Source organism: Lepidochelys kempii, chromosome 1 (genome assembly GCF_965140285.1).
Source record: "Lepidochelys kempii isolate rLepKem1 chromosome 1, rLepKem1.hap1, whole genome shotgun sequence".
In the NCBI taxonomy this organism is placed as follows: Eukaryota; Metazoa; Chordata; order Testudines; family Cheloniidae; genus Lepidochelys; species Lepidochelys kempii.
Genome location: NC_136380.1, coordinates 329,564,298 through 329,578,354, shown reverse-complemented (window position 1 = coordinate 329,578,354; position 14,057 = coordinate 329,564,298). Strand labels below are relative to the sequence as shown.

Genomic DNA, 14,057 nt, shown 5'->3' with positions numbered 1-14,057 from the left:
ACACTGCTTTGCCTCCCCAATGACAACACAGGAGCCTGTGGCTGCACAAAAAGCTCCTGGTGGCTGCATGCGGCCACAGTGGTTGCATTTGAGAAACACTGGCCTATAAAAACACTTGAACAATGGCGTAATACTCCCTCTAATTGAAGAAATTTAAAAAGAATACTGAAAGAGTATAGCTTACTAGTTTGCCTTGTAATAAAATTACAGCTAATTTTTTTAACTGTTTAAAGCTAGATCTTTTCACAGAATGGCTTTCCTACTATTCATTTGGATTACTACTCACTCACTGGTCAAATCTTCAGTGTTACTAAACAGAAAGTGAACTACATTACTAAAATGACCTTTAAATCTGGTTAGTTGCAGGGACAGAGTGGAGTGAAATTTAAAAAAAAAGATAAAGGATTTTCTTTTCATGGAGTAAAAACCACTGGGAGCACTCTTTTTTTTAAATGCACAAATGAACATTTTCTGTGCAAAAACAAACATCTGCAGAAAAGTAAAGATAGCACATCTGGTATAATACCATTCTATTGTAAGTTTCCTTATTTTATTCTTGATCTGAAATTTAAGCAAAGTGTAACTATAAATAGAACAAAAGATAGTAAATAGTAAAACTAAAAGCTAAACTGCAATCTCCATTTTTGTTAAAATGCAAATTGCAAAATTTTGTTAAAATGCAAAATTTGTTAATATGCAAATTAAAATATTCAGTTTATATTGGAAAGTTATTTTTTCATTTTTTTTTTAAGTTCTAACAACACAGCTACTGTATTTGTTTAAAAATAACTGTTTAGGAAGTATACGCAAATCATAAGAACCAAAATTACAATATTAATCATTAGAAAACAGAATATATATTTTAGAGAAACTGATGAATTTTAAACACTTAATGCCCATATTCTCTAAATATGCATGTGAATGTATACAAATATTCATTTACAGTCCCATAAACTATGTAAACTAAGAATGTCTCTAAAAAAGTCCTGTTTGATCTGTGTCTAATTCAAAGATTAGTTTCCTAAATCTGCACTGCAGTAATGAAGTATAATAGCTCTGCTCATCATGTGATTCATGAATTGTATGACTGTCTTACACTCATCCATTAATAGATATTGCCCTTAAAACAAAAAATTAACCTAAAATAAAATATGTTAAAGTTATGCTGAGTTAGAAGCAAGTTAAAAGCTGTGGTGCCTTATAGGAGTTGTACTTTTGGTGCTTCATGACCCCCATATTCCCTCTATGGACTAGGCTCCCTAGCTGGACTACATCTCCCATGGTAAAATTTTCCATGTTTTAAAGGATTTAAATCAGAACTTTGCTACTAATTCAGCATTTAATTTCTGTTATTTTCATTTAAAGTAAGTTTCTCTCCCCAGTTCTAACTCCTGAACCCTTCATAAAGCTGTTAGGACTGCAGGTTGCAAGTACTCCATTAGATAATAAAAATAATTACAGGACACCAACCTGATGAAATGGGTCATCTCTATATTCTTTTTTCACACAAGGATTAACTTGAGGGTTTTCTACATCTGTCTCACTGGTACAGGAAGACCGGCACTCTGCACAGTGCAACAGATCTTCCCATAGCACATCTTCTGTTTCCGATTCAGGCCTTGTGCTCTCAGAATCCTGTCTGGAACTTGAACAGCGTGAACTGCAACTAGTACCTGATTTAGGGGTATCCTGCAATTAAGATATACACTGGCATTAATTCAGTTTACATACTCTACCCTGTTTATTTAAAATGCCAATTACTAAAGTCAACTATAATAAATCCACTCATTTTAATTTTCCAGTTTCACTGGAAATATAACAACAAACAGTACAGGTTTCAGAGCAGCAGCCATGTTAGTCTGTATCCATAAAAAGAACAGGACTAACAAATTTATTTGAGCATAAGCTTTCGTGAGCTACAGCCCACTTCATCGGATGCATAGAATGGAACATATAGTAAGAAGATTATATATATATATACACACACACACAAAGAACATGAAAAGGTGGAGTAAGAGGCTAATTAATTAAGATGAGCTATTATCAACAGGAGAAAAAAAAGTTTTGTAGTGATAATCAAGATGGCCCATTTAGACAGTTGACAAGAAGGTGTGAGGATACTTAACGTAGGGAAATAGATTCAATATGTGTAATGACCCAGCCACTCCCAGTCTCTATTCAAACCCAGGTTAATGGTATCTAGTTTGCATATTAATTCAAGCTCAGCAGTTTCTTGTTTGAGTCTGGTTTTGAAGCTTTTCTGTTGCAAAATTGCCACCTTTAGATCTGTTACTAAGTGGCCCAAGAGGCTGAAGTGCTCTCCTACCGGTTTTTGAATGTTATGATTCTTGATGCCAGATTTGTATCCATTTATTCTTTTGTGTAGAGACTGTCCGGTTTGGCCAATGTACGTGGCAGAGGGGCATTGCTTGCACATGATGGCATATATCACATTGGTAGATGTGCAGGTGAACGAGCCTGATGGCATGGCTAATGTGATTAGGTTCTATGATGGTATCACTTGAATAAATATGTGGACCGAGTTGGCATCGGGCTTTGTTGCAAGGATAGGTTCCTGGGTAAGTGTTTTTGTTGTGTGGTGTGTGGTTGCTGGAGAGTATTTGCTTCAGGTTGGGGGGCTGTCTGTAAGCGAGGACTGGTCTATCTCCCAAGATCTGTGAGAGTGAGGGATCGTTTTTCAGGACAGGTTGTAGAGCTTTGATGATGCGCTGGAGAGGTTTTAGTTGGGGGCTGAAGGTGACCGTTAGTGGCGTTGTGTTATTTTCTTTTTTGGGCCTGTCCTGTAGTAGGTGACTTCTGGGTACTCTTCTGGCTCTGTCAATCTGTTTTTTCACTTCAGCAGGTGGATATTGTAGTTTTAAGAATGCTTGATAGAGATCTTGTAGGTGTTTGTCTCTGTCTGAGGGATTGGACCAAATGAGGTTGTATCTTAGAGCTTGGCTGTAGACAAGGGACTGTCTGGTATGTCCTGGATGGAAGCTGTAGGTAAGTATAGTGGTCCGTAGGTTTCCAGTATAGGGTCGTGTTTATGTGACCATCGCTTATTAGCACAGTAGCGTCCAGGAAATGGACCGGTTGTGTGGACTGGTCTAGGCTGAGGTTGATGGTGGGATGGAAATTGTTGAAATCATGGTGCAATTCATAGATATTAAGGTCAGAAGGGACCATTATGATCATCTAGTCCAGCCTCAAGGGCTTCTTTTCCATGCGTCCAGATGATGAAGATGTCATCAATGTAGCGCAAGTAGAGTAGGAGTGTTAGGGGACGAGAGCTAAGGAAGCGTTGTTCTAAGTCAGCCATAAACAGTACAAGTATTATTAAGAACTGAAGTTACTCAGTTCCAATTTCACTGTTGCCTTTGTAGGCTACATTACACACTACAGTTTAAATATTCCAGTCTACCTCTTCCACATAAGTATTCTAAATGTGAAAGAGAAAATATTTTGAGTTAATCACTTGAGTTAACTGTGATTAGTTGACAGCTATAATTCCAGCTGATTCTTTCAAATGTCCTTTACCACCACAGGCTGGATTTATAGGAGCAGTGGTTCTTCAAGTAGATGCAGCCATGTATTCCACTAACTGGAAATTGAGGCTTGAGTTATGTACATAAAATTAACATAGAAATATGACTGAGAATCAAGAAACATTCATTCATACCAATATTTTAACAGAAAAAAGAAAAAATTTAGATGGACTTTTTTTTTGTCAGCATTTGCTGATTCATCGAAATCAAAACATTTCAGGGTACCATGTCAATTTTGATGAAATTTCCCCTGAAACCAGGGGTTGTAGATGAAGGCCGCACATTGAGTGGATGTTTTCAGAGAACTATCCACAATGACTCCAAGATCTCCTTCTTGAGTGGTAACAGCTAATTTAGATCCCATCATTTGATACATAATTGGGATTATGTTTTCCAATGCAGATTACTTTGCATTTATCAATATTGAATTTCATCTGCTATTTTGTTCCCCAGTCCCTATTCTTGAGAGATCCTTTTGTAGCTCTTTGCAGTCTGCCTGGGACTTAACTATCTCAAATAGTTTTGTATCATCTGTGCGTTTTGTCACTGCACTGTTTACCCCTTTTTCCGGATCATTTATGAATATGTTGAATATGACTGGTCCCAGTACAGACCCCTGGGGGACACCACTATTCACCTCTCTCCAGTCTGAAAACTGACCATTTATTCCTATCCTTTGTTTCCTATCTTTTAACAAAGTTATCAATCCATGAGAAGATCTTCCCTCTTATCCCATGACAGCTTACTTTGCTTAAGAGCCTTTGGTAAGGGACCTTGTCAAATCTTTCTGAAAATCTAAGTACACTATATCCATTGGATCCCCCTTGTCCACATGCTTGTTGACCCCTCAAAGAATTCTATTAGAATGGTGAGGCATGATTTCCCTTTACAAAAAACATGTTGACTATTCCCCAACAAATTATGTTCATCTACATGTCAGATAATTTTGTTCTTTACTATAGTTTCAGCCTGACTTCAGTACCGGGCAAATGGGCCTGTAATTCCCAGGATCACCTCTGGAGCCCTTTTTAAAAATTGGCATCACATTAGCTATCCTCCAGTCATTTGGTACAGAAATTGATTTAAATGATAGGTTACAGACTACAGTTAGTAGTTCTGGCAATTTCACATCTGAGTTCCTTCAGAGCTCTTGGGTCAATACCATCTGGTCCTGGTGACTTATTACTGTTTAGTGAATCAATTTGTTCCAAAACCTCCTCAATGACACCTCAATCTGGGACAGTTCCTCAGATTTGTCACCTAAAGAAATGAAACTTGCTACCATGGTATTGAAGAAGACTGATCTTCTCTGAATTGGAGAACGAAATGTTAATAATGCTGCCAGATGCACTTTCAATAAACTGAACACAAGCCCCAATGACTGAAGGTGCAGCAGGTAGTCCAAAATGTCCTGGATAGAAGCCAGTGTTGGTTGGATTCCACAGGCTAATGACCACACTGAAAATCACTTCCATTTCACTGAACAGGCCATCCTGGTGGATGGTTTTCCACTGTTAAGGAGGACTTGTTGAACAGTCAAACACTGCTCTCCTTCCTCATTTACTTACAGTAGAACCCCATTTATCTGAGCCTCTGTTATCCGGCTCTCCGTGTTAACTGAACTATAAATAGCTATATTTAATTGAGGCCAACAGCAGCAGAGCTTGGGTGGTCTGCTCTGGGTGGCTAGTAGTTTGGTTAACACAGAGAGCCAGATAATGGAGAGCTGGATAAACGGGATTCTACTGTATATCAATAAAACACTGTGTTCAGCTGATAGCTATATATATTGTGGCTATGAAAACTGAAGTTCAGTGTTCCATTTTAATTGCATTAAAAAAGCAGATATTTATTTATTTTTAAATCAGCAAATTTTGGATTTTTATCACGGAAAACTAGAATCCCTGCTTCTGAGTGAGTAGGTTGGGACAGGGAAGAAGCAGTACGGAAAGTTGAATACACAGTGAAAGAAGGTCAGAGAGCTGGCATTATTTCAGCCACACTGGGGTAATGAGAATAAGCTTGGTCCAATCCAGCTTGAGTTTAAGGATGAGCTGAGGGATGATTGGCACTGAGGGAAAGACGTACAAGAGAGCTGACCACCAGCTTGGACTGACGCCCCCCTTGAAAACAGAACAGACAACATTTCCTGTTGTCCCTTGGAATGCCTTGGCAAACATGCTCTAGATGAATCCACCATTACAAGGACCCCAGAACCACCAGAGGAACACAAACCAGTCTGTCTAGAGGATGAAAAGTAGAATGGTAGATCATCCTGAGCTACATCTGAAAGGAGTGAAGGCACAGCCTTGGAAACCGGACCACCTGCATGTAAGAGGATATGTAGTCCAAGAGCCTCAGTCATGTCCAAACTGTCATGGAAGGCTGAGACAGAAAACTAAGGCAAAGAGGGTGAATTATCTGAAAATGGTCTGTTGGCAGAAATGCTTTTGACATCAAAGAATCTAATATAGCCTTAATAAACTTGATCTTTTGAGTGGGAGTCAAAGTTGACTTTCCAGTGTTTAGGATGAGACTCAGATGGTCAAGCAAGCATAAAGTGGCACTGATGTGAGCAAGAACTTCATCTCTGGATTGGCCCCTCAGTCAAGTGTCATCCAGATATGGGAAGATGTAAATTTCCTTCTTCTTAATATTTGTTGTAACAATGACTATGCATCTGGTAAAAAACAGGGGGACAAAAGCGTTGAACGGAAACACTGTGTACTGAAAGAGGCATTCCATCAAGGTGAACTGAAGGAGCTTTCTAAACCACTGCATGAAAGTAGGCGTCCTGAAGGTTTAGAGCAGCAAGCCAGTTGTTCTGAGACACTGAGGGAGAATAGTCTATAGAGTGACCATTTGGAACCTCATCTACCCAATATATTTGTTGAGGCTGCAAAGGTAGAGGATGGCTCTTACTCCTTCCTTGGATTTCGGTATTAGGAAGTACCAGGAATAGAAGCTGTGATCCTAGTGTTCTGATGGAACCTCCTCCTTCACTCCCAAAGCCAGCAGAGCGCAGACCTGCTTGAGGAGCAGTGTCTCATGAGTGGGGTCCTTGAAGAGAGGCAGGGAGGGAGGTTGTGGAGAGGAATTAGATGGCATAACCCAGTCTGATGGTGCTTAGCACCTAGCTGTCAGTGATAATCGAGCCCCAAGCATTGTGAAAGCAGGCCAGCCTGTCCCCAAAAGCAGCGAGATGAGGAGAGAGGAGCAACGATTGGAACAGTGGTCTGGACAAAGAAGTCTGCTGCTGCTGTTGAATGCCGTAGTGATGCTTCCCCACCACTGGTGTATACACCCCTAAAGACTGCAGCGTAGCCCTCTACCAGCTCATCAGCTTTGTCTAAAAACAGCATTTGGCTGCCAAAGGGCAAATTCTTAATGGCTTGCAGGACATTGCAGAATTCAGGCATTGCTCCAGTCAGGAAGTCCTCCTCATCGTGACCAGGGAGGCCACCACCCTGGCATAGGTGTCTGCAACATTCAGCACAGATTGCAAGGACGTCTTAGTCACCAAGCAGCCTTCAGTGACAAATACCCAAAATTCCTCTCACGAGGCTTTGGGCAGCTAGTCTGCGAATTTTGATATAGCGGTCCAGTCAACAAAACTGTACATGGACAGCAAGGCTTGCTGGTTAGCAATTCGCATCTGTAATGAAGAGGAGGTGTCCTGCCCAGGAGGTCCACTCATTTAGAGTCCCTATCCTTGGGCATGGACCTAAACCTGCCCTGCCGAGGTCTATCATTCACCACAGTTGGAACTAGGAAATTTGGGGCCAAATGGGAGTAAAACCCCTCAAATCCTGGCACGGGAATGAAATAGCTCTTTTCCATCACTTAGCTGCAGGCAACACTGAAGCCAATGTGATCCAGAGGGCCTTAGCCGGTTAAGAAGCGCATAATTGATACGGAGAGCGTCTGTCCCAGGTCAGGTGGCTGCAAGACATCTACTAATTTATGGGTGTTCTCTTGGAAGAGCTCCACTTGGATACTGAGGGAAGCAGTTACACTGCAAAAGGTCTTAGTACACTTAAAATCCTTCAGTACGGAAGAGCAGCACAGAATTATCCAGAGATGAAGGAGAGGCCCTTCACTGAGCCAAAGCAGGATCCTGTTCCAGGGCTGACGACTCTGGAAGCTTCACAAGGAGGACTGCCAGTGCCTGGGCCTGAGGCGGATCGATGGTCACCACTGCAGACCTGGCCAGTGATCTCGCCTTCAAGCGAGATGAAGAGCAGGATCTCTGCAACCGAGGAGCATCTCAGCGATTCCATGGAAGTCCATTGATGGCCAGTAGACATGGGGCCAAGGGCCTCAATCCCAATCACAAGATGAGCGTCAATCCTGCTACCCATTTCTTCAGAGAAGCGCCTTCCCTGGAACATGAAGCAGCAGCACTCTCAGAATCAGAGGGTGATCTTCAACCAGATGCCTGCTTCAGTACGGAGGCCCTCAACATGGCCTATTCAAGCATGTGCTGTTTCAGGCAAAGGTCCCGAGCCACTTGAGTCCATTTTTTGAACAATCTGCAGATCGCACAATGCTCTTTAACATGGGCCTTGCCAAGATAGAGTGGTGGGAATCATTGTTGGAGATCACTGTCCCACATGAAGGACAATGTTTAAACCCAGTGAGGGAATCACCAAGGAAAACAAACTAATATGACGAATATTAATCTAACAGTAGGGCCACGTTTACACTATAAACTTACACTGGTATAACTACGTTGCTCAGAGCTGTGAAAAATCCACATCTCTGAGCGATGCAGTTATACCAACCTAACCTCTGGTGTAGACAGCACCGTCAACAGGAGGCCTTCTCCCGTTGACATAGCTACCACCTCTTGCGGAGGTGGATTGACTACGCTGACAGGAAACACTCTCCCAATGGCATAGTAGTGTCTTCACTGAAGCAGCACAGCAGCACCAACACAGTTGCACTTATACAGCATTTTAAGTGTAGACCTGTCCTCAGGGTACTACTAAGTATCAAAAACAAGGGAAAAACTAAACTAGTTGATAGGTTGTGAGGTTAAGACCACACTGAGCTCTGACTGCAGCCACAGGTGGTAAGAAGGAACTGAGAGGTGTCCAGGCAGTGCTGCCTCATGTAGCATGGGGAGGGGCAATGGCCATGAGGCATGAGCATCACCCCTCTACAGGTGCAGCTAGGCAAACTTCTCCAGATCCAGTTAGTGGAATACATGGCTGCATCTACTTGAAGAACCACTGTTCCTATAAATCCAGCCTGTGGTGGTAAAGGACATTTGAAAGAATCAGCTGGAATTATAGCTGTCAACTAATCACAGTTACCTCAAGTGATTAACTCAAAACAAATTAACTTGATTAACAAAAATTACCGGAATTAATCGCAGTTTGAATAGCACTGTTCAACACTAGAATACAAAGTGTACAGTGCTCACTTTAAATCATTTTTATTACAAATATTTGTACTGTAAAAATGATAAAAAAATAGTATTTTTGAATTCACCTAGACAAGTACTGTAGTGCAAGCTCTTTATCGTGAAAGTGCAATTTACGAATGTAGACTTTTTTTAATCTAACTGCACTCAAAAACAAAACAACGTAAAACTTTAGAGCCTACAAGTCCACTCAGTCCTACTTTTTGTTCTGTCAATCGCTAAGACAAACAAGTTTGTTTACATTTACAGGAGATAATGCTACCTGCTTCTTATTTACAATGTTACCTGAAAGTGAAAACAGGAGCTCCCACAGCACTTCTGTAGCTGGCATTGCAAGTTATTTACAGGCCAGATATGCTAAACATTAGTATGTCCCTTCGGACACCATTCTAGAGGACGTGCTTCCATGCTGATGGTGCTCCTTAAAAAAATGTGTTTATTAAATTTGTAACTGAATTCCTTGGTGGAGAATTCCATGGTTTTACCCCCATTCTGCCATATACTTCGTGTTATGGCAATCTCGGATGATGACCCAGCATATGTTGTTCGATTTAAGAACACTTTAATTGCAGATTTGACAAAATGCAAAGAAGGTACCAATATAAGATTTCTAGAGATAGCTACAGCACTCAGCCCAACATTTAAGAATCTGAAGTGCTTCCCAAAATCTGAGAGGGACAAGGTGTGAAACATGGTGTCAGAAATTTTAAAAGAGCAACACTACAATTTGATACTACAGAACCCAAGCCACCGAAAAAGAAAATCAACTTTCTGTTGGTGGCATCTGACTCAGATGAGGAATATGAACATGTGTCAGTCCATACTGCTTTGGACAATTGAGCAGAACCCATCATCAGCATGGAAGCATGTCCTCTGGAACAGTGATCGAAGCATGAAGGGGCATACATGTTTAACATATCTGGCATGTAAATAACTTGCAATGCCAGCTACAACAGTGCCATGCAAACACCTGATCTCCCTTTCAGGTGACATTGTAGATAAGAAGCAGACAGCATTACCTCCTGTAAATGTAAACAAACTTGTTTGTCATAGCAATTGGCTGAACAAGAAGTAGGACTTAGTGGACGTCCAGGCTCTAAAGTTTTACATTGTTTTATTTTTGAGTGCAGTTATGTAAAAAAAATAAAAAAAATAAAAATCTATATTTGTAAGTTACACTTTCATGATAAAGAGCTTGCACTACAGTACTCGTGTGAGGTGACTTGAAAAATACCATCTCTTCTGTTTATTTTTTACAGTGCAAATATGTGTAATAAAAATAAAGTGAGAACTGTACACTTTGTATTGTGTTGTAATTGAAATCAATATATTTGAAAAATGTAGAAAACATCCAAAAATATTTAAATAAATGGTATTCTATTATTGTTTGACAGTGTTATTAAAACTGCGATTAATCACAATTAATTTTTTTAACTGTTTGACAGTCCTAGCTAGAATACTAAGTATTCACTAGTTTGCTTTAAAGCCTGCACGCCTTTAACAAAAGGATACAAGTTGTCACCTGAGAATTCTATTTCCATTTGGTTCCCCACATCTGAATTTCATTTCTATGAAGGACTCCACCAATAAGGGAGTGCTGGGTTGCTGCTCTGCTCTTTGACTTCACTAGCTCTTTAAATCAAAATATTGGAACTTCTTTTGTTGCCATGCAACAGTTGTGGCTTCAATAGCATACCCCATATTCTGAGTAATTGAAAAGAATGTTACACACTCATATCCAGGAGAACCTCCACATTGGTGGATCCACTCACAATAGAACTTGTAGGTAGAATCAAATTCTCTTGTCTGCTCAGAGTTCCCCTCATATGGGCTAATGGACTTATTGGAGATGATGGTAAAAGAAGGTAGGGTGCAGTCTGAACTATTTTCAGAGTAACAGCCGTGTTAGTCTGTCTTTGCAAAAAGAAAAGGAGACTAACCAATTTATTTGAGCATGAGCTTTCGTGAGCTAAAGCTCACTTCAACGGATGCATACTGTGGAAACTGCAGTAGACATTATATACACACATAGACCATGAAACAATACCCCCTCCCACCCCACTGTCCTGCTGGTAATAGCTTACCTAAAGTGATCATCAAGTTGGGCCATTTCCAGCACAAATCCAGGTTTTCTCACCCTCCGCCCCCTCCCAACTCACTCTCCTGCTGGTAATAGCCCATCCAAAGTGACCACTCTCTTCACAATGTGTATGATAATCAAGGTGGGTCATTTCCAGCACAAATCCAGGTTCTCTCACCCCCCCCACCCCCATACACACACAAACTCACTCTCCTGCTGGTAATACCTTATCTAAAGTGATCATTAAGTTGGGTGAGAAAACCTGGATTTGTGCTGGAAATGGCTCAACTTAATGATCACTTTAGATAAGCTATTACCAGCAGGAGAGTGAGTTTGTGTGTGTATGGGGGTGGGGGGGGGGTGAGAAAACCTGGATTTGTGCTGGAAATGGCCCAACTTGATGATCGCTTTAGATAAGCTATTACCAGCAGGACAGTGGGGTGGGAGGGGGTATTGTTTCATGGTCTCTGTGTGTATATAATGTCTACTGCAGTTTCCACGGCATGCATCCGATGAAGCGAGCTGTAGCTCACGAAAGCTCATGCTCAAATAAATTGGTTAGTCTCTAAGGTGCCACAAGTACTCCTTTTCAGTCTGAACTATGACATGGAGAAAGCACTAGCATCAACATAGTAATGACTAAAAGTGCAAAACAGATTAGGAAAGTCTGCTAAATCTCTGGCAAGAAAGCTTTCTTCCTCACATAAGAGGAAACTAATTTCCTAGATGAATACACCTCCAAAGGAGATGGTTGCTGCATAATGGGGCTGCTTCTGGAAGGCAAAATAGAAAGCAGCGAAGCTCTGATGTGCAACTGTCCCCACCCAAAGAAGTGAAAAACATGCTAAGTTCAAAGTGATTCTTGTGCAAACTGGACACCAAATCGCAATGATTCCCAAAGACAATTACTTCACAGGAATATTTTTAACAAGCGTCAGGAATTATTAAAATGGACAAGATAACCACTAAATTCCAATGATCCAGAATGTGTTCAGAAGAAATAAGCTCAATGGAGATGTTGACAAATCAGTTACAAAAAGGACTTCTGGGAAAAGAACATACCTCCACAGGGTAGTGTTTCTTATAATGGTGGGATTTCCTGCTTCGAAGAGCACAGTCACTAGAAGCACGTTCTACATTACGGCGTAAGGGATATCCAGATTCAGGTCCCTCCTCACTTGAAACTTCATCAGATACATTTGTTACTGTCCTGTGTGTATCCTAGACCAATTAACAATTTACTATTAGTAAATCACACTATTTTTTCATAATGGTCTTTTAATTCATTTTAAGTACTGCAATCAATTTTCTCTCATCAATTCTTTTAATTAAAAAATATTTAATAATCCCCTTTTGCTGAGTAGGGCATAGAAAACAGTTTCCCTCTTTTAGGTTGTTGACTGCATGGAAAGGTGGTACCGGAAGTGATATACAATAGAAGATTATAACATACTAAAGTGGGTGATTAATCATTGCACAGCAGTCTTGTGTCAGGCCAATTCATACTATACGACAGAATGGATTCAAGATATTTATGTTCCAAGTGATGTTTTAGGTGCAGTCACAGCAACCCCAAATGGTATATCACTGTGACCTCAAAAGAAAAAAAAAAGTGACATTCTATTCTTGGTTTTGTCATCTCAAACATAGTAATTTATATTACCAGCTTTTTCCAATCTTAAAATGTAATTTATTTCTACCACCTCTCCCACCAAACCCAAAGAAGTGTAAGTCCATAATCAACTATAGAATGCTTGGACTGTGAGCATATATCATTCCCTGGTTTCATGCTAATGTAGAAGCTGCCCCCACAAAAGGAAAATGGTAGGAGCGACCACCAAGAAAATTTCAGTTTTCATTCTAAAGGGTTTTTTTTTTTTTTTTTTTTTTTAAGGAAAATATACTAGTTTCATAGAGGACAACAATGAAAGTCTCTTTGGCTTCTGCCCTCCAATTTCTAAATTTCCAAGGGTGATTTTTACTTCAGTGCGCTGCCAGGGAAAGAAGCATTCAACAGCTGATTGTTTTGTCATAAAGACCATTATCACAAAAATATCCATTACTGTATTTCATTCCACCTTTTCTTTTCTGTTTTTTTTCTTCAAACAAGTGGCTCCAACAGGTATGGGACGGAAGGAAAGCATTATCCCAGAGGAGATTCTGGGTGGCTCAGCTGCTCTAAATCAACCAGAATAGTGTATTGATTTTTTATGCTTCTGATGGACAGTGGCCTCTTGCAAACTGAACTGTAAGAATCATTATACTACTCAGAAGTTATTATGTTTCATATTTTTTTCCTAAAGTGTATTAGTATGGTAATTAGCAATGACAACGGTAATTGACAACACTGGTATGAAGTCTTCAGGCTCATTTTTTCTCTAATTTTACATTACTGCTTCAATACGAAGTTCTATATTTTTACTCCTGAAAGCTCTCTCTTGTTGGAAGGGCAGATACTGGTCAATCTTATCTTAGTACCTCTAAGAGTATGTCTTCACTACCCGCCACATCGGCGGCAGCGATCGATCCAGCGGGGGTCGATTTATCGTGTCTAGTCTAGACACGATAAATCGACCCCCGAGCACTCTCCCGTCAACTCCTGAACTCCAGAGCTGCGAGAGGCGCAGGCAGAGTCGACGGGGGAGCGGCAGCAGTCGATTCACCGCAATGAAGACACCATGGTAAGTCATAGAATCATAGAATATCAAGGTTGGAAGGGACCTCAGGAGGTCATCTAGTCCAAATCCCTGCTCAAAGCAGGACCAATCCCCAACTAAATCATCCCAGCCAGGGCTTTGTCAAGCCTGACCTTAAAAACATCTAAGGAAGGAGATTCCACCACCTCCCTAGGTAACGCATTCCAGTGTTTCACCACCCTCCTAGTGAAAAAGATTTTCCTAATATCCAACCTAAACCTCCCCCACTGCAACTTGAGACCATTACTCCTTGTTCTGTCATCAGCTACCACCGAGATCCATCCTCTTTGAAACCCCCTTTCAGG

General features: G+C 40.7%; 1 protein-coding gene across 10 annotated transcripts in view; it reads right to left on the bottom strand.

Moving 5' to 3' along the window:
- Positions 1 to 14,057, bottom strand: part of PHTF2 (putative homeodomain transcription factor 2) — a 187,670-nt gene that overhangs the window by 45,242 nt on the left and 128,371 nt on the right. For 9 of the 10 annotated variants that reach the window (XR_012156838.2, XM_073328591.2, XM_073328595.2 and 6 more), the window contains 2 exons: positions 12,119 to 12,277; positions 1,471 to 1,689 (listed from right to left, as the gene is read on the bottom strand). Coding sequence is in view for 9 of the 10 variants with exons in the window: in XM_073328591.2 (XP_073184692.1) it covers positions 1,471 to 1,689; positions 12,119 to 12,277 (378 nt within the window). In the remaining variant the exon portion in view is untranslated. The remainder of the gene's footprint in view (positions 1 to 1,470; positions 1,690 to 12,118; positions 12,278 to 14,057) is intronic. The other variant, XM_073328594.2, reaches the window with a different exon arrangement.